This window comes from Myxine glutinosa, chromosome 1, assembly GCF_964187855.1.
Source record: "Myxine glutinosa chromosome 1, kmMyxGlut1.1, whole genome shotgun sequence".
Lineage (NCBI taxonomy): Eukaryota > Metazoa > Chordata > Myxini > Myxiniformes > Myxinidae > Myxine > Myxine glutinosa.
The window spans coordinates 391280094-391300697 of record NC_136261.1 but is presented as its reverse complement, the minus strand read 5'-3'; the positions used below and the strand labels follow the sequence as shown (position 1 = coordinate 391300697).

The following is a 20604-nucleotide window of genomic DNA, read 5'->3' as shown; positions in this document are numbered from 1 at the left end:
GCCGAGAAGGCTGGCATTGGGGTGACCTTTGCATTCCACTGGAGCGAGATAGGACAGGGTTCTATTTAACCAAGAACTGATTGAGAAACAAGGAGAACTGAACAGGGAATCCTCGAAGGAAGCAGGAGAGAGGGAGAGAGAGAGCTGAACGTCGCGTCATGTGGTCATGGTTGATTGTAATGTACAACTATATCTTCGTGAAACTGTTCGTTGGAAGAGATTAATAAATTTATATTTAACTTGAGTGAGGCTTATGGAGTTTTTGTCTGATATGCGTCCAAGAGGTCAACAAAGTTCTTTGACAAATGGTGGCCCGTACGAATACAACACTGGAAGAGGTCCGCTTTAGATACGGTAAGGTATGAAGTTTTTCCTGCGTATTATTTTTGCTAACCTCAGACAGTGTCTGTAAAAAGAGAACCCGGTGTGACTGAGATTTGGACGCCAGGAACACATTTCCGATTTTTGTAGCGAAATGTTATGTTGCAGCGATGTGCGTACATCATTTGTGCACGATTGTTTTGGTAACGCTAACGCACGGCCGATCGCGTGACACGGCTCATAGATTTCGCACACTCGATTCACGATTGACATGCGCGTTCGTACGAATACGAAACTATTAATATTTCTAACACGGCTGGTTCGAGTTTTATAAAATAAATTTCCTTTTGTGGAGCACAACGGTGAGCCCACGACAATATCCATCACGACTTTGATAGACTTATTTTGGCGCCAGAAAATGCGATTTTACATAGCCATCGCCATCGTGCTGCATAATTTATCCTCGGCACGTATCGTGACGTCACTCTGTGATGCTCGAACAGGGACGCAGTGCGTTCGCATGCTTAGTTACCGCTTCGTGAGTCAAACCGTGGGTATATGCTAAGAACACGTATACGTACATGGTATGTGCAGGCCGCACAGGTCAGTGCGGGCAGCACGACTCACCACAGGTAACACACGTGAATCATCGCTCAGTGGTTCATTTGACGCGGACGGGACATTTCGTGCACGCACCCACACGTACATAGGTGCACTCGAATCTTGCACGATTGACATGTCCATTCAACGTGCACGAGACGCACGACATCTAAATACACATAGATATTCTTTTTTTAGTTTTTCAGTTTTGAGATGGCACAGTTAGTAAATGCGGATTGCGGATGCACAAGAATTTTTTTTTGGCAGGTTCGAATCCCGTGGAAACATGCAATTATTTTGTTTGACATTTTTTGATTGATTTTTCCCATATGACATTTTTTCCTGTTTCAATAACGCTGTGGGTTGGTTTGAGGGAAGTATTGTGAACATTTGTGAACGATCCGTGTAGGTTGTAAGGTGTTTTGAATCACATTACGTCTTCTCCTGACATTATTTGTGTGCAAAATCTAGACGGTGTTTGTCAACCATGACGGCGTACTGAGCCGTTAATTTTTTAAAGTAAAATATATTTATCTCTTCACTGAGTTGTTGGAATAGAATATAGGGATAAATTGCAATTAATAAAATGGTTTTTCTCTTGACAAGTACGATTATGACATGTTTCCTGTTGACAAATTGTGTACGGGATCGGAAATGTTTTTTTTTAATATACACTCTGTCCTTTTCTGTTTCTCCCTCCCCTCTTTTTCTCCGCCTCTCTACCCCCACCCCCACCTTACCCCCACCCCCACCATACCCCTCCACCTCTTCTCACACCTCCTCATCATCTCTCATCATCATCTCATCTTAAACTGTATGTACTGTATTGTCAAATTGCAGCTGGATTAGTAGTGGGCGGTAGTGCCGAGAAAAACACAAACTGTGGTTGTCACATGACACGCTTCAAATTTTTTGTTATGAAGTAAACGGCAAAATTGTGTCGGGGTAAATATCCGGAAGTACAGTGCATTCATGCGTTATGACATCATCACGTTCGTTGTCATGGAAGTCAATTTGTGTGGATTTTGGCCGTAAAACATAATAAATATTTATTATTTGATAAGTAAATAACTCTATGCGATATAATTTAATGTTCCCTATTGAATGGGTATCAATTTAAGTCGTAATTCTATGATCACCATCGATGTTATGTCATTTGACTAAAGGAAAAGCTGACGTGTTTGTAGTTTGTTGGAGAATGCTAAAACCTACGTTGGCATCAGCTCTTTTACAGGTTAGTGGACTCGCTACTATTGAGGAGTGGTCCAATGGAATGACCATGCATTGTGCCTCAAATGGGATCAGTATGTATGTGTTTTGAAAGGTTCTAGGCAGCAAATGCTTCCATGGAGCAAATGATTGCCGTTGTTGTTGTTGTTTTTCCAATTTTTCTCTTTGTTCTTCTTCTTCGTTAAGTGATCACTGATCAAACACCCTCACCCTACAAAATTCCATAATAGGTGTGGGTGTGTGTGTGTGTACTTGCGACGTCACTGTGTAGATGTGGAACATTTCGTGCTGTGTGCGTACGGTGACATCGTTATGTTTGACCATCATGTTAAAAAGAAGTTGTCTGATTATCTTGCATCAATTACTGAGATATGTGGGAAAAACAATATCATGTGTGGAATTTTTTAACAAATAAGTCTGAATTGTTAATTGTAACTTTAGTATGTGGGTTGAGGCTCATACAACAGCTGGCAAAATGAGGAGCACCATTAGGTTACATTAATTTTGCATTTTAAAGTGGTACGAGGATGGTGCATATCGTTACTCCCGCCGTTTACCCGCGCTTCTGCGAAGCTCTTCATTTTGACATTCAGAGCGCTGGGCACGGTAGTCGATGTCGTTTCTTCTGTCTGTTGTTCATCGCCAGTGTGGTTATTTTTTTTCTCCTCATCTTTTTATTCTTCTTCTTCTCCCAATTTATTTGTGTTGCTCCCTGTCCCTCTTGCTCCCGCCCCTTTCTTCCTCTCCCCTTCCCTTCCTCCCCCCCCCCCTTCAAACCCTTATCCCAGCTTGTCCAGCTTATCTGCCATGACTGTGTCCCCACTTTCCACCACCACTGCCTAGTACATTCCTTTGCACCCCCCCTCACTCCTCTATGCCCCCCCTCACTCCTTCCCTCCATTCACACCTTTGTGCTCCCGCCCTTCTGCCCTCCCTCCTTCCATTTCCCACCCTCTCCATCCTAACTCTAATCCTCACCCTCACCCCATCCCACCATTATCTAACCTCCTCCCATCTCACCCCCCTTTCCTCCTGCATCCCTTTCCCCCTCCCTCCCCACCCCCTCTCCCCACCACCCTCCCGCTCTGTAATATGACATTTTCACCTATAATCATCCCTATGAATCCTGATCAGGAAAATATACATTTTTTTAGGATTTTTATTTTTCGGTGGCCATCTTGGATGACAGCTAAATTTTATTCAACCAATATGAAAAATGATGAGGCAAATCCATGTCACGGGGATGTAGAATCTATAAGGCACACCCATTGGATGTAAATTTGAAAATTTATTTTGGATTCGAATGCTCATTTGTTCCAATTGATGCATGGGGTGGAAATATGTCTTGCAGGTAAACGTTATTGTTTTTTTTCCTGAACTCCTTGCCATGCGATGTTATGGCTTCATTTTATTGGTTATTATAAATCAATATTCATATGTTAGGTAGGTAATATTATCATTGCCACAGAAAAAAGGATTGTGGATTTTTGCTAGGATTTTTCTCAGTGATTTTAAGATTGCTGTGTTAAAACAATTATGATGCCTACACCGTCATTAACGACATGATTATGATTTTACACACTTGCACAGGTGATGTTGCACCTGTGATGGAAGTTTTCTGTCATTCATATCAACAAATGTAGAGAAAATCAAAATTGTTCTGTGCAGACAGACAACCATACGGGTTTAAATGTAATATCCTCCTTTTTTGATGGAGGTAATAGGATGAGTGGGAAGCATATTTTCGCTCCATGGAGGGCCCCCAAGAAGCGGCATTGTGTTTCCTACTTGTAAAATGAGGAATCAGGCTGTATTGAGCTAAATGGTGGTCTATTGGATTTTATTAGGATTTTTTTTGGCTGATGTTTTTTTTTTGTAGTTGTGGGTTGGGAACAACATATTATTGTTCCTTTGATAGAGCTTGTGATTTTCCATTCTCTTGGAGCCTGGGCTCCTTTGTCGGATTTGATAGGGAAATGGATTGGAGTGGAAAAATACTTTTTTTTATCGGTTAGACCTTTTGGCCGAACTTTTGAGTTAGTTTTCAAAATTGAAGTTGGACCAAATTGGAAAAGGGATTATGCATATTGTCTTTTAATTGGTTTAAAAGTGAATTCTTAAAAAGGGAGCATTGACGTACTTAAATTGAAATCAGAAGATTGTGATAATAAACTTGATTTTTAGAGGGAGATGATTTGTGATTTGAATTTTTTTTCTTTCTTTTTTGTCCATTTTAATTTTTAATTTTTACAATTTTTCATTTTTTTTGCATTTTCGTTTTAATTTTTTTTCATTTTTATTTTTTTTCTCATTTTTGTTTTCTTTTTTTTCACTTTTATTTTTAATTTTTTTTTCATTTCTTTTTCATTTTCATTTTTTTCATTTTTGTTTTCATTTTTTTTCATTTTTTTTTTGATTTTTTGATTTCATTTGTGAGTTTTTGTTTTTTTTTGACCTTTGGTTTTTGCTTTATGATTTGAATGGAAGGAATATTTGAGATTAATTAAATGTGGTAGGTGGGCAACACCACAAGGCATACCTCTTTGAGGTGTGCGGAAAGCCCCGGAATAATTTTACGAGTCCAAAGAACCACTAATAGACAGCGTTGGTCGTTAGAGAAAGAGTGCTGTGCTCGTCCAATTATTTTTTGTAATGTTTAGCGTAACGTCCTGCGAAAACTGCTCATTTTCTGGCCGAGTCGAAATTGCGTTGAGTTCCTATGGCGTGCGCCATTAAATGCGCTGTATTATGGTTGAGCTCCCTTTATTTCGTTTTGGTCACGGAGGATGAGCGGACAAAATGACGAATGCTGCGGCAGGAGCAATAGAAGCGATTTTTTTCTTTTTTTTAACGATTATTCGATCTTGTTACGACTTTTTGTAAATATGTATACAAAGTGGTCAGAAGGTAGCCTTTTGCTATGTACATTGTACAGTTCTCATTTTCTTTCCTTGTTGATTATACCACGTGGATGTGGTGATACAGGAAATGTTTGTTTTTTCAAATGGATGATTATGGTATGACTATGATTAAATCATGATGTTATGATTGACAGGAATGAGATCATGAGGGTTTCAGTGTAAAATGATTGCACGGGCTTAAAGGACAACTTTTGAGCCCTGTAGGATTAATGATGCATGACAAGAAATAGAGTTAAATAAAGTGTCAAAATTTGAGCATGATTGGATTAGAATTGGCTAATATTATGAATTAATTGTCATCCATTGGTAGAACATTTCAGGAGTTTTACGAAATTTTAATTGTCAAGACGTTTTGTTATTGTCAATATTGTCAAATTTTAATTGTCAAGACCAGTCAAATTGAGATATTTTTTCCCAATGAACTGTTCCATATCTGCCTGATCAATTTTGGCTGACTGTCTCACGAATGAAGGATGAGTTGCCTTTAGTGGTTGCAAAAGTCGAATTTGTGATACAATGGCCAGACAAGATTGGAAAATATGTCAGATATGATCCCTAGGACAGAACAGTGATTCGTCAATTGACATGAGGTGTGGGTCAGAGGTGATGACCAATGATCACAGATCTCAGTCAACAGATAAAACTGTTCTGGCAACATTGGGAAAAGGCTTATGTAGGGAATCATCTAAAATTGAATAATTAATTTGATTTATTGATGAATATTGATACATTGATTGAAATTGAATAATTGAATTGATTTAATTGAATAAATTGATTGATTGATTGATTGATGAAAGTGCAGTTTCAAGAAAGAAGCCTTGATATATTTGTGAGATGTTATCAATGTGAAGACAACCTTGGAAATTGAGCAAGGTGGTAAGTCTATATATAGATATATATGCGGTTACCATTGTATGATTCCCCCTTCAACAGAACGGGAGATCTGCGGATTCACCCATTTCATACTGACCCATTTGGCTCATCTGCAATACCGATCTGTGAGATTGGGTTGTGCAAAAGCCAGAGGTGAGAGAGATTCTCTGGAAATCACCATTTGAACAGGTGGAGAGATCCTTCCTGGAAGTACGAGTGGAACTTTATAGGAACAAGCTAGGCAACAACGCATCCAACGCTGCTTTGATAAAAGGTGGAACAAACCCTAGTAGATTTTATTTACAGTACATATAGTACAGGTGTGTACAGGTGTATTCCAAAGCGCAGATCCTAGTAATTTACCTGGTACATTGAGTGAATACTGAGTGTTATTCACATACAGGCAGAATGGGGAATGGAGCCTGTAAGAATACACAAGGACAACCAGATATTCCACAAAAAGGTACTTGTGCATATTATATGTACGACCGTTATGGTGTAGAGGCTATTAGAGAGGTTGAGAATTGGTATTTGTGGACAAAGGGACATGCTAAGGAGTTTCCAAGAGATGGTACATTTGAGCGAAGTCGATTGGAGAGATTAGGACAAGAATTGAAAGCCAGGAAGCAACAGAATTTAACAGTAGACTAGCTTGCATTCCCTTATTGGGACGTGGAATCCAGAAAATGGGAACAGCAAGAACGCATAACGGACCTAGAACTTAAAATAAAAAGAATACAGGATACATTGGAGGAGATAAATGCACAACTGCCCTCGAAAATAGGAATAAAAGTGACAGTTGTCCCATCTGATTCCCATTTGTCTACCCAAAAGGAACAGTACAGAGAATTTTTTCATGGTTCAGGAGATAACCAAAGATCGCAGTGGCAACCCAGGGATCCAGTGATGCAGCCCACCAATACAAGTGAGCAGGTGGGCAGATCAGGCAATGACAGAAACCGATGTTACAAGTGTGGAAATATGGGACACTGGAAACGACTGTGTCCATATTCAAATAGGACGACTAGTTCATAGGACAAACCAAGTTCAAGGGTACCAGTGCTTACCGGTACCTCAGATAATGATTAGGCCTTCATTGCTGCAGATCCCAAATGACGACTGGCCTCAACAGATTAAATCATTAGACCAACATGAATAACTGTTGATGCTTCTTGTGTCTGAAAAGTTTTCGGAGCGAGAATGACTTTTACTTTTTTGCTTGTTAGCGAATTAATAATTAATTGATTAAATGCCAAAATTGGATATTTTTGGAACATGAATTAAAAGATCCAGAATTAGAGTTCATTCTGGAAGCCCCATATTTGCCAATTATAAATGTGGTTTTAGGGAGCATTTTGGGCAAAACAATTTTTAAAAATTTATAAAAGTGTGGAACATTGCTTTGCCAATTTTTGGAAACCAAGTGACAAGCGTCGCATGATCATCAGGTGGGAATTTTGGACTATTCTTTTGCATGATTGATAGGTCAGTGGTCGACTGACATGTAAATGGATGTATTGTCAAATTTGGATAAATTATTGTGGGAACCGAAAGGGTAATTTCAATGTGACATTATAGGGGTTTTTCTAAGAATAAACTTTTTGTCTATTTGTGTATTAGCGTTTCTAAAATTAAAGGATAAATTTTACGAAATTGAAATAAAATTGACACCCATCTTGATCTGTTAATAATTATGGTTCCAACGTAAACAAATATACATAATGCTTGGGTTTGTGTATGTTTGTGTGTCAATGTTTGTGTTTTTGTTTTTTTGTGTGTCAATCTTACAAAGTTGTTGAAACCGACAATGTGCTTGTCTGGAAATAGATAAGTTTCATGTGGATGGGATCAGATATCCAGAGAATTCATAAAATGAAATAGAAATATAATTTGATTATGAACATTATCTCTTTTGTCAAGGGAGATGGAATATACAGATTTGATGTGCTGGGTTATGAGCAGCCATTAATTAATAGTAAAATTGTGAGTAGTTTTGGGATTCCATTTTTGATAGAATTTATATGAGAATAAAAGCTATTTATGGATATGAGCTTCATAAAAAATGAGGGAGTACAAAATTAGCCAAATTTGGAAGAGGTCTTACACTGACTTCCCGGAGTACTCTACTCATGGATTTTTGACATATATAAACTTGACTTTTATCAGCATATAATTGTGCTGTATGTATGGATGTGTCTTAGGCATAGATGATATGGGCATATAGTAAAGAAAATTTTGCTGAATTGAACTATTGCGAATCTTAAAACCAAGGGGCAGACATGAACGCGCTGTTACGTTATTTAACCTCAGAACGCAACGTTACGTGTACCTGCAACATATTTGTTAATGTGGCACACCTATATTGACATACTGGTGTCAGTAGTATTCACTAGTTGCATAGAAATGGCTGAGCAACAGTTAAGGGGGCGTAAAACCACTTATTTGGATATTTTCTACAAATTTATCTTTCGGTGTGTGAAGTTATTGTGTGCAACTTTGGTTGTTTCTCGGTGTTTATCTTTCATAAATTGATCGTCTGTTTGCCGTGTCGTGTCTTGAGGCCTTGTACAGTGTGCACTGTACAACCTTGAGGCTTTGTTTTTCTCTCAGCGGTCCGTCGTTTGTGATCCAATAACTTTCGTTCTCTGTATTCCCAGGCTTTTCACCCATAGCCTATTTCCTTGTGTAAATCTCAACTCAAAAAAAAAAAAAAAAAAAAAAAAAAAAAAAAAAAAAAAAAAAAAAAAACATTTCCTTCTCTGTTCTCATTCGTTTATTCATTCTTATTCGTTCGTTCGTTCGTTCTTCGACCACGTGTTTCTCCCCCATTTCCCCAGATAGTTTTCACTCATTAACCTTCAATGTTTACACTTTCCCCTCAAGTTATGTATTCCGTCATATTTTATAACACCTTTTTCTTCTTCTTCTTTAAAAGGCTGCTTTCGACTTGCTCACCAAATCAATTCATCCCCAAAAAAATATCCATCTCCTATAGTGCCTTTTTTCTACATTCCCTAAACTCTCCTGCACTCCATCCTCCATCCAGCGTCCTTAAACGTATTTTTAACTCGAAGGTCACAAGAAACTCATTTTGCAATAAATGTTCGTTTCCCATAAATCGTACACTTTCAAAAATCCAATCTCACCCCTCCCCTCCAAATCTTCCCCATAACCCCTCCCCTCCAAATCTTCCCCATCACCCCTCTCCTCCAAATCTTCCCCATCACCCATCCCTTTCAAATCTCCCCCCTTGCCCCCTCCCTCCTAAACTACCCCCTCACCCCTCCCCGCCAAGACGCCCCCTCGCCCCTCCCCTCCTAGACTCCTGCCTCACCCCTCCCCTCCAAATCTCCCCCATATCCCATCCCTTTCAAATCCCTCCCCTTGTCCCTTCCCTCCCAAACTCCCCCCTCACCCCTCCCCTTCAAATCTCCCCACCCTCATTGCTTCTCAATTTCCCCCCTCTCACTCCCCCTCCTCAAAGCGTCCTCCCCGCTTCTTCCCCCTTCAAACTCTCACCTCCATCTCCCCCAACCTTCTGCCTCGCTCTTCCCCCTCCTCAAATAACACCTCATTGTGGCTCACCCAATCACCATCAAACCTTTTGTCCGCTCCATCTTTCCCTTTCTCCGAGCTATTCTGAAATCTCTGACACACCTTCAACAGCTCTCCCTATCTCTTCCACCTCTTCCACATCTTACCCTACCCCTCCTCCCCCCTGTTCTGTATCTGATGCTCCCCCTTCCTCTTCATTAACGGTATGGACCTCAAACATCCGGGGCCTTCGTTCAAACTTAACTGATCTCTCCATACAGGTTGCTTCTGTCAAACCAGACGTGATCTGCTTAACAGAAACTTTCCTCCTTTATGATGTCTCTGATTCCATAGTATCTCTCCCGGGCTACTCCCTCCTCCGGTATGATAGACCTGAGACTCGTCCTGGAGGCGGGGTTGCTATCTTTATCAAAAACTCTCTTCCTCACTCGCCCTGCACTGCACTCTCTCTGCACTGCACTCTCTCCACCTCACCCCCAGGAATACCTCTGGCTACGGCTTCCCCTTCGCTCCCACCTCTTGTTCATATGTGTGTTGTACCGTCCACCAAACAGTGATGACTCCATCTACATCTCGCTGTCTGATGATATGGACCAACTTCTATCTACTCATCCCAACTCTCTCTTCCTCATATGTGGTGATTTCAATTGTCACCATGCCAGTTGGCTGGGTGTGGGTACCTCTCTCACCAGCCATGGCTCTTCAGCAAAGGACTTCTGCGACTCACTGGGACTGACACAATCTGTCAATTTCCCGACCCGGATCTCAGTCAACGGAACATCTTCTCTTCTGGACTTGGTTATGACTAACTTCCCTGAAAATGTCTGCTGCTCTTCTTCTGCTCCGATCGGATCATCTGATCATGTCCTTGTTAAAGTGGACATCTCTCTGACCATCCTCAGGGAGCCTGCTCAGCGTCGACGAGTCTGGCATTTCACTCAGGCCAACTGGCACGGTCTTCAAGCAGCCATCAATCATCTGGACTGGTCTCCCATCTCTACCACCTCTGACATCAACTCATCCTGGGAATTCTTCCAAAGTAAATTGCTCTCTCTCATGCACAGATTTATCCCATCTCGTCTTCAGTTGTCATACCCTTCCTCCCGTCCATGGTACACGGAATCTTGTGGTGAGGCTGTTGCCCAGAAACAACTTGCCTTCGTCTCCTGGAAAGCAAATCCAACGGAAGGAAATCTCATTTCCTTTCACAAAGCCCGAAACAAGTGTGTGTCCACCCTCAGGAGAGCCAGGAAACAATATCTCTCCATTCTCAAGACCGAACTCTCTTATCTGTCTCCCTCTTCCAAATCCTGGTGGCGTCTGGTCAAATCCGTTTCTGGTGTTTGTTCCCCCTCCATCCCCTCCCTTACCTCAAACGGCTACACAGCTGACTCCGCACGTGAAAAAGCTGAATGCCTCAACTCTGTGTTTGCCTCTAAATCTTGTGTCCCAAACCCATCCCTCTCTGTACCCACCATACCCAGTCGTACCCTGCTGCTCCTGGACTCCGTGTCCTTTCCTCCTGACAAGGTGGAAAAGTTTCTGTCAACCCTCGACTCTGATTCTGCAACTGGACCCGACGGCATCAGCCCACGGGTCCTAAAATCCTGCTCTGCTGCTCTATCTCACCCTCTCTCTGTTCTCTTCACCCTCTCTTTTGCTCAAGGTCAACTGCCATCTGCTTGGAAATCAGCCAACATCACCACTTTGCACAAAAAAGGTGCAAAAACAGATCCTAGCAACTACAGACCAATCAGCCTTCTCCCAATTATCAGCAAAGTCATGGAATCCATCATTGCTTCGGATATGAAATCTTTCCTCTTCTCCAATGGCTTGATCTCTGATCATCAATTTGGTTTCAGACCAGGTCACTCTACTCTGGACATGCTGCTTCTGCTGTCTCAACAATGGATGGAGGTCCTCAATGCCAAACAGGAAATTAGAGCTGTCTCCCTCGACATATCACGTGCCTTCGACACGGTCTGGCACCCCGCTCTGCTCACCAAACTCTCCTCCTTTGGTATCCATGGAAATCTCCACGCATGGCTGGCGGACTTCCTCTCTAGTCGTCGTCAACGTGTGGCCCTGAATGGGTTTCTCTCATCTCCTCTTCCTATTCAGGCTGGAGTTCCCCAAGGCAGTGTTCTGGGCCCCGTGCTTTTTCTGGTCTTCATCAATGATCTCTCTGACTCTCTCGAAAATCCTCTCTATCTCTTTGCTGATGACTCCACTCTCTGCCGCTCCATTCCTCTTCCCTCAGATCGGCAGTCTGCTGCCTCCTCACTCTCTGAAGACCTGGACAAAATCACAGACTGGTCAAACAAGTGGAACATGTCTTTCAATCCTGACAAATCTCACACTCTCACTATGTCTCTCCGAAAAGATCGACTGGACAACCCTCCCATCTACTTTCTCAACAATCCTCTCCAAGAAGTTCTGTCGCTCAAGATTTTGGGTCTCACTATCTGCCATGATCTTTCTTGGGAAAACCACATTTCCAAGCTGGCCTCCAAAGCCAGTCGCCGACTGGGCATCCTCCGTCGTGCGAAGTCCTTCCTCGGCACACCTGAGCTCCTCACCACATACAAGGCTTTCATCCGCAGCTCAATGGAATACTGTTCTCCCCTATGGGCCGGTGCTCTTGCCTCACACCTCGCTCGGCTTCACGCTGTTGAAACCAAAGCTTTCAGAATTATTGGAATCTCCCGCGATGAAGCTATCTCTGAGGGCCTTTCACTCACTCACCGCAGGCAGGTAGGTGGTCTTTCTGTCTTCTACCGACTCCTCTCCGGCCTTGCACCCCCAGCTCTCTCTGTGCTCTGTCCCCCAAATATTCCTACAGGTCGCACAAGATCTGCCAGCAACCCTCTGATGGTTAAACTGCCGAAATCTCGGCTCTCTGCTCACCTTCACTCTTTCATTCCTCTTTTCTCCCGCCTCTGGAACAAACTCCCTCACTCCCTTCAATCCCACTCCTCCCTCCAGGTCTTTAAAACAGCTGTTCACCACCATCTCTTATCTTCCCCCATCCAAAACCTTGATCTTTTCTACCCCCGCTAATTCACCCCAGATCCACCTTGTTTGAAATTCCAACTTCTTTCCTGGAAGTCCTGGCAGTGTCCATATGTTTTATACCTCTCCCACCGCCCCCTTCCCATGCCCCCCCCCCCCAAAGCCCTCGCCCTCTCTCAGATCTCTCGATGTCTCCATGTCTCTCGGTCCCTGCTCTCAAATGTTGTGTTTGTGTCCTTCCCCCTCTCTCCCCATCTTGTCTACCGCTCCCGATGTTATATGTTTTATGTGTCGGTTTGTCTTTCTGTGTGATTAATGTTCGCTCTTTCACGAGCCTCGATCTTGTATACAAAAAAAAAAAAAAGAAAAAAAAAAGAAAAAAGTAGGGGTTTCAATAAGTGGTAGCTGTACACATGGGATTCACCAAATTAAGTTATGGAGTTTAAACAAAGTTACTGGTAAACAGAAGGGGCATGGATAGTAAATAAATTCTTCGATGCTGGGTAAATTAAGTGAGATATTACAAAGACTTATAAGAGCTATTGTTCTTCCTTATAGTAGTGCGAGGAAAAAATTAGATCCAACGTAATTAATCTATAAATGAATGTGATAAGGATAATATCCTCAATTGGTGTTAATTATTTGATTGTGGGTAAAGGAATTAATTTATCGTAGTGGATTGTTAACAGCAGCCTGAAATGTCCTGAGAGTGTGCATCCATGTAATCAGAAATCCCAGATTTGTTATTAAAAACAACATTTTGGTCGAGGTCTTATGTGGGCGAGCACTTGCTTGGTAGATAAAAAGGTACTGCATGTTGGCAGCCACTTTGCGGCCATTTAGGCCAAACAAATTGAGAGAAAATTGTAATTAAATACGTAATTTACACATGGCTATTTGTAAAAGGGAATTTGTTGAGATGGGAAACATTTTTTGAAGGTTTATTAAAGTGTTATAATATGACATTTGGCAAGGCAAACTATTGGATGGGGAAAATTAGATCTGGTTATAAAATGAATTTGTTGACCCCTTGAAGTTAATTCTTCGAATAATTGTTTCACTAGTATTTTGAGTTCAAATTGGAAATAGTTTGGTAGAGCTTTGGTTAAAACCTTTGATTGCGGTATTTTGGAACGAATTGATAAACCATGGGAGATTGATATGAATAGAAACAAATATGGACCCAAAATAGAAAGATTTTATGATGATATGAATAATACCGAGATTAAATGATTGAATCAAGTAATGTTGCAAATGAGTACAGTAGAGTTAAGATGATGGCATAATGAAAATGTTATGAATTGCGTCAGTTTTATCAGATCAGTGAACTCATATCACCATAAGTTACACTGTTAAAGAAAAAAAAAAGTGGAGAGGACTATGATAATAATACATTATGCATAGTTTGCTTGTTTGCAAGATTTGTTGGGAATTAGATATTCCTGTTTGTGATTTTAATCATATACTCATTATAAATGCATTTATGTCCTTGCAGTAGTGTTAAAATAACTGCATGAGTTTAATTTTCAAACGATATTGATTTGAAAGCAATTTTAAACGCTATTCTTAGTTTTGTAGTAAAATATATACCTGATTTGAATATTATTTGTGTGACGCATATAAATGAATATAACTTTTTGAATGTTTTAAGGAAAACAACAAATGGTTGAATGTGAAACTGTTATAAGAAATATATGATTAGTTAAAATATGGTGATTTTATGATAAGATGTACCCTATCTGATTCAGTGTGTGTGGAAAGCAGATTCAGATATGGCTGAGTAAAAGGATAAGATCAGATCACATCCCAAAAGGAGTGCTAACGGAATTGGGAAGAACTTCGAGAAAGAAAATTTGTGGCTAAAATGAAGTTAATCTTGGCATACACCCTCCTTCTCAAAGAATGATGAAGACATTCTCCATTGTAACTTGGAGATGGATGCTTACCTTCACCAAGGGAAATTTTTTGTGACCATTTGTCTGGATCACACTGCAACATATGGAAGAAAAGGCAATCACTTACTTTTGTTCGAATGCCTCGAACATTCATCACGTCAGCAATTGCAGGACGATGACATTTTAGCTGCAACTTCTATGGGAGGCGGTGACGTGTGTCATTACGTCACCAACTTCCGGGGAGCCAGCATGGAGCTGCAAGCGAACGGCTGTGCCTTTTCCTCCATAACAGCTGTGCACGATTCTGCTGGTTGCTCCTGGTATGGGCCATGGACAACTTGAACGCCATGGTCCCAACATCGTTGCGGATGCATCTGGCATCCCTGTTCCACATCTTGCTGGCCAATCAACATCACATCAATACTTGCTCCATACTCATGATGAGTGAGGAGGCATGTCGACTACAAATGGACGAAGGCTTTGTTCAAATCTACTATGGTTCACAGCAAGAGTGGCAAGGATGATACATGCAGAGTAGGGTCAGTTAATGACTCCGCCCTGCTATCACAACAGCGGGAAGTCCTACGCGAAATAGTGTAGGTGCTATGAAGACATCAGAAGAAAATGTTTCATACTTGAATTTCAAACATGAGTGATCAGCCTCTTCTCTTCTTTTCAAACAAAAAAGTCAATATTTGTTTTGAAGCAAAACGTACTGCCAAATGTTGCAGATGCTTTATTATTTTAAAATGGTGAACTGAAATCGTTGTGGTAAAGGTGAAGGGTTGTATGCTTTATGCAAATGAATTGAATTGCATTATCAATATGGAAAGAGTCAATGAATAAAGAAATGTTTTGTGATTAGATTCTTCCAGGATGATGGTGTATGCCTTAGGAAATTGGATTACCAAATTTGTGGTTTGAATATTTAATAAGTTGATGTTTAGATTAATGGTTAATATAAACAAAAAGAAAAAATGAGGGATTGTGGAAGAATAGATAAATATATAAGTCATATTTGTTAGGGTGGTTGGATTGTACTGCAATGTAAAGGACCCTAACGTCATGCAAGGAGGGGGTGCCAGGAGCTTGGAGCAAGCGATCGGCCATCTGGGGAATGGCCTTGTGACCTTGGACAATGCTGGAGGAGGTGGAATGTTGACTTGGCTCAGAGTTAATTGTTCCAGATGTCCGAATGGCGCCGGGAAGGCTGGCGTTGGGGTGACCTTTGCATTCCACTGGAGCGAGATAGGAGGACAGGGTTCTATTTAACCAAGAACTGATCGAGAAACAAGGAGAACTGAACAGGGAATCCTCGAAGGAAGCAGGAGAGAGGGAGAGAGAGAGCTGAACGTCGCGTCATGTGGTCATGGTTGATTGTAATATATAACTATATCTTCGTGAAACTGTTTGTTGGAAGAGATTAATAAATTTATATTTAACTTGAGTGAGTCTTATGGAGTTTTTGGCTGAGATGCATCCAAGAGGTCAACAAAGTTCTTTGACAAAACCAATTTAAACTGAAGCCAGAAAATTAAAGTAAACTAGACAGGGCACGTATGCCTATGCAGCTTTATAACTGTGCGTTGCGGGATCCAATCTGCCCTGCTTTGATGCAACCCTGCTTCCATTGGATATGTGATCCATGATGTCCTCTTTATAAACAGTATTCAGAATTGGATTTCAAAATACTTCCAAATCTTTTTTTTTTTTTGAAATGAGTCCTTGGGGGTCTTTGGAATCCTCAGGGTCTTTATGATATTTAAGGGACCAAGCTTCATTTGGCATCAGATATGCAGCTTGTGGCCAAATTTAACCAAAATTGGGTGGGGGGGGGGGGGGGGGGGGAGAGAGAGAGAGAGAGAGAGAGAGAGAGAGAGAGAGAGAGAGAGAGAGAGCAAATATCTATTTTGGGGGATCAACCCACCCCCACCCCCCTCCTGTAGACCCCCTTAATAAGTGCAGATTTTGATGCGGTCATTACACCATCGTTAGGCATCAGATCTGCAGCTTGTGTCCAAGTTTCATCAAAATCATGTTTTTGGTTCAAGCGATAATGACAAGTGTTTACAGACTCACACACTCACTGACCCACGGACACTGCTCGGTCGCATAAGCTCACCGGACTAAAGTCCAGGTGAGATAATAATAGTAATCTGAACAAAAACAATAGGTATTCATCATGGAAGGATTGGATCCTAAAAGAGAATTCCAAAATACAAAACACTTTGAACAATGCAAATAATACCTTTTAATCCTTTTTTGGCAAAACTTGCAGTATACCTTTGGATGTAAATAAATAAAGTTTACAAGATACTATCCGACGGCAATAACAATCGTACAATATATTCTATAGGGAGTTACTATAATTACAAGCCAAGTTGCCTTCACAGGATGGACACTTGGCATTTGATTTGACGATTACGACAAAAGACGTCACTCCCCCAACGTTACATAAAATATAACGTTCGCCATTGCACACGCATCTATGATGATGTACAACAAAAGGATATCACCTGTCACCTTTTCATTTCAACGGGCATCATTTATGAGTTGAGTGCCAATCGAAATCGAGTCGACAAATCAATAAACCATTCTTAAAATAACGTCGGATAAAGTGGTCGGGCGAATCAAAGATGGCTGATTCCCCACCAGCCGGTGTACAAAACATTGCGCACTCACTCACACGGTGTTCCATTCACACAGAGAGTGGGGGAAAGTTCGACCTCGAGTCGCTCGGGATGTCTTGGGTGCAAGTGTCGAGTTTTTGTTGCATAACCATCGTGTCCACGTCACAGCGTCCTCGTGACGTCACAGCATCCATTACTCAACTTCCGCAGAACATGTGCTTTGGCAAGTACATAATCCTTTGTACTGTATATTATAGTAGTCTTTCGCTCACATGGCAATCTTTGAGGCTGTTCAAGTCACATCGCTTTATCTTTAGACGTTCAAGTCACATGTGCTTAAGCAACACCCCTCGATATTCCTGAGCGGACGGAACCGAAAAAGCACGATGACCAAGGTGCTTTCAAGACTCGGTCAGGTAGCAAAGGTGAAGTGGGTATTGAGGTTCACCTGATGACGATACATGCCAAATATGGTGTCGGGCCAATCACGGGCGACTGCCAGTTGGTGCACAATCAATTGCAGCCAACAACCTGTTGCCTCAAGTACTTCATGAGAGATTAATCGATAGGTACATTCTAACGATAAAAGTGGATAATGACAAAAGGGCCCACACAGTTTTTGAAGACATTGATCCAAACTGTACACGTCTCTCGCAGACTTGAAATCACACTTTCGGAGCACGATGGATGACCTCGGCTTGGAGAAGTTCCACCTTGCCTCATGGTTGAACAGGTAGTGAAGAGCAGGGCCTGGCAACGTGGTCCAATGAGGGACTACTTTTCTCGAAGGACGCAGACGCCTGCGTCACAGCGGTGTGTTCCCATGGACGAAGCGATATCCCAGCTGTCCATGATTGGATCATAACTTTCGATGCTGTTCAGCAAAGAGTTGCCATCGTAACTACAAGGCACAAGGACACAGAAGTTTTAGTGTTATATAAAGAAAAGGCCGACAACCACCCCCTTCCCAAAATGCGACTCATTTAGTTATCCTGCCAGTCCTTATCTATAACCTCCCGATGCCGATCACAATTTATCACACAATTCAAGAATGTATCCTCCCCCTTGTATTGCAGGGATTCAAACAAATGCAAATTGGTATCACTCACATTACTAATATAATCTTTATTATAAAAAGGAGCAGCGTGTGTCTGTTGTGCTACAACTTCAGAACGGATTTAACGAATTTCAATGAAAGAAACGACGGTGGATCCAGGGAACTCCAATGAAGGTTTGTGATTCACTAAATAAAAATAAATAATTTAAAAAAAGGCTTGTGTATGGGTACATGGACACGTTCCAGAACTGCGAATGCCAACTTGTGATGCTGGTTATCCCTGCACGTAGGGGCAAGATATGCAGGAATCCTTTTTGGTCTTGCCCCATAGATTAGCCATCGAAGCAAAGATTGGTATTGTTATGGTTTTTAGAACCTTCACATGTAAATTTAGTAGTAAATTCCCTTATAAATGACCCCTATGTACATGTCCCCTTCATTGGCTGTTAAATAAAGATTGCACCTTAGTTAGTCCATGTACAACATGTAGGACACTTTAGGACCTCTCTATAGTTATGTCATTATTATGTGTTCCAGGTAAGGCTGTGTTTCCAATAGTTGACTCTACGTTGCATCAATCAGATAAGATAGGTCCCTTTCAGTTCCCCAATCGTCTCTTCAAAGTGCCAGTAACTGTTGGGTTGTTTTCGGCGGCGTTTGCCGCCGTTGCATTGGGCTGTTTTCTTCGCCCCAAACTCCATTGCCCACCAGGCCAAGATCGGAGAGAAGGGGGGAGGAGCCGCCAGAGCACGGGCGTGGCACTACCGCGTCATCAAAGGTGGAGCCAGAGAGCCCTTGCCGACCAACCAGCGCCGAGGTGAGCCAACCGGTAGGCGTGTCATCGGAGTTGGCAGCTTGATCGCACCACGCGCAATATAAGCGCGAGCGCAAGCCTTTTCGTGGCAGATGAGTGAGGGAGCACGACCCGAGAAGTTGAGAGAGGAGGGAGAGAGGATCGACCATTCATTTTCTTGGCGCGAACATCCTGCGGCGAGTGAGAGTCGGCACCACGCTCGTGGGCGATACCAACCAGCACTGACGACCGGGTTTTCGCCACTGAACCAAGGGCGAGGGCGTGCACGCGGGGCACCGACGTCGTGCCACGATCCCCGGACCTCCCTGCCGCCAGCTCTGTGGACCGTCTGCCCTTCTCATCCCTCCAGCCATTCCTGCCTGCAATTCCCTATTCATGTGAGTCTGTCTGTATTGTCCTGTGGGTTTAAGTAAGACTGTCTAAGGATTTGCAGTGTCTTCTTCTTCTTCTTCTTCTTCTGTAAATTGCTTTCGTTCCCTTCTTCTTTGGTTTTGGTTTTTGTGTAAATAATTAATAAATCCCTGTTCCTTCTTATTCTTTGGTTTCTTTCTCGTCCGATCGCTTTAGTGATTTCCCCATAGAGTACCCGTGGCGCGATTTCTGCCGAACCGCTTACAATCGGGTTTAGTCTTATGTTAACGGCCTGCGCCACAGCTTGCTTCGCTCGGTGCAATCCATCTATTACGCTGCGGCTCGGGTGGGAGTATTTCCTCGCGTACCAGAAGGCGCTGGTACTTAGGTCATAGGAAGGATTGGCCTACTACCCTATTCAGCGTTGACTGGGCGTGACGTCATACCTCCAGGACCGGTCGGACGGCCAGCTTAACAGGACAAGGGGATTAACCCCTCCTTGCTAACGGGAGTGCCGTCCCCCGGATCCGTAACAATTGGTGTCGGGGAGTGGGATTTGACCCGAAGTGCGCTTAACGCACTCGAAATTACGAGCGGCCGAAATTTTTATTAATATACCAAATTAAAATCGTGCCATGGATGATCAAGGTGATCGGATGCCGTTAGGGGAGTTAGAAGAGGAGTTAGGGGCAATCCAGGACCCCAGGGAGGAATGGGAAGAGGAAGGCAATACGAATGCGGTAGAGGGGATTTCAGGCACACAAGATGGTGGCCTCGCGCACGAGGTTAGAGGCGCACAAAATGGCGGCGGCTCGCACGTGGCAACGAGGGCCGAGCCCGCGGTGCCAGCGGGGTGGGACTTGTATTTGCTCATAGAGCAACTGCGAACGTCTAGAAATGTAGAGGGATGAGGCAAGGGGTACCAGTGAGCGATTGGGAGGCCAAATTGGAGCAATGAGGGACGAAGCGAGGGGTACCAGTAACCAAATTGGGGAATTGAGACATGATATGGGAAGCTAAATAGGGGGGCTCGAAGGCAAAATAGGGGGGCGCAAAGGCAAAAATAGGGGGGCTTGAAGGCAAATTAGGGGGCCAACTGGAGGACATGGGTAATCAAATTGGGGAAATGAAGGATGGGTTAACGGGGTTGGAAAATAGAATGGCCACCCGGGAGAACCAAATGGAAGGGGTGGAGAATGGGTTTGAGGGGTTAGAAAACAATATGGAAGGCAAATTGAGGGAAATAGGGGAGCAATCCACCCGGGAAATTAAACAGATGGGGAATCAGATAGAGGAGGTAAAAATCGGGTTGGAAACCAAATTGGATGCCCAAAGGAATGATTTG

General features: G+C 42.5%; 1 protein-coding gene and 1 long non-coding RNA gene across 4 annotated transcripts in view; one reads left to right on the top strand and one right to left on the bottom strand.

Annotated features, from left to right (window-relative positions):
• The first annotated feature begins 1669 nt into the window (after positions 1 to 1669).
• LOC137416564 (uncharacterized) lies at positions 1670 to 15920 on the top strand. 2 transcript variants are annotated; one of them, XR_010982300.2, is made up of 4 exons: positions 1670 to 1735; positions 6006 to 6219; positions 6349 to 6408; positions 14277 to 15920. It is a non-coding gene; the product is annotated as an uncharacterized LOC137416564 (long non-coding RNA). The 2 variants fall into 2 exon arrangements; XR_010982301.2 differs by lacking the exon at positions 6349 to 6408 and having other exon boundaries at positions 14277 to 15919.
• Positions 15921 to 16640: 720 nt separating this feature from the next.
• The window catches only part of KLHL12 (kelch like family member 12), a 48713-nt gene continuing 44749 nt past the window's right edge, over positions 16641 to 20604 (bottom strand). For both annotated transcript variants that reach the window (XM_068102067.2, XM_068102077.2), the window contains exon 12: positions 16641 to 17938. In XM_068102067.2, coding sequence (XP_067958168.1) covers positions 17812 to 17938 — 127 coding nt within the window. In that variant the 3' untranslated portion in view covers positions 16641 to 17811. The remainder of the gene's footprint in view (positions 17939 to 20604) is intronic.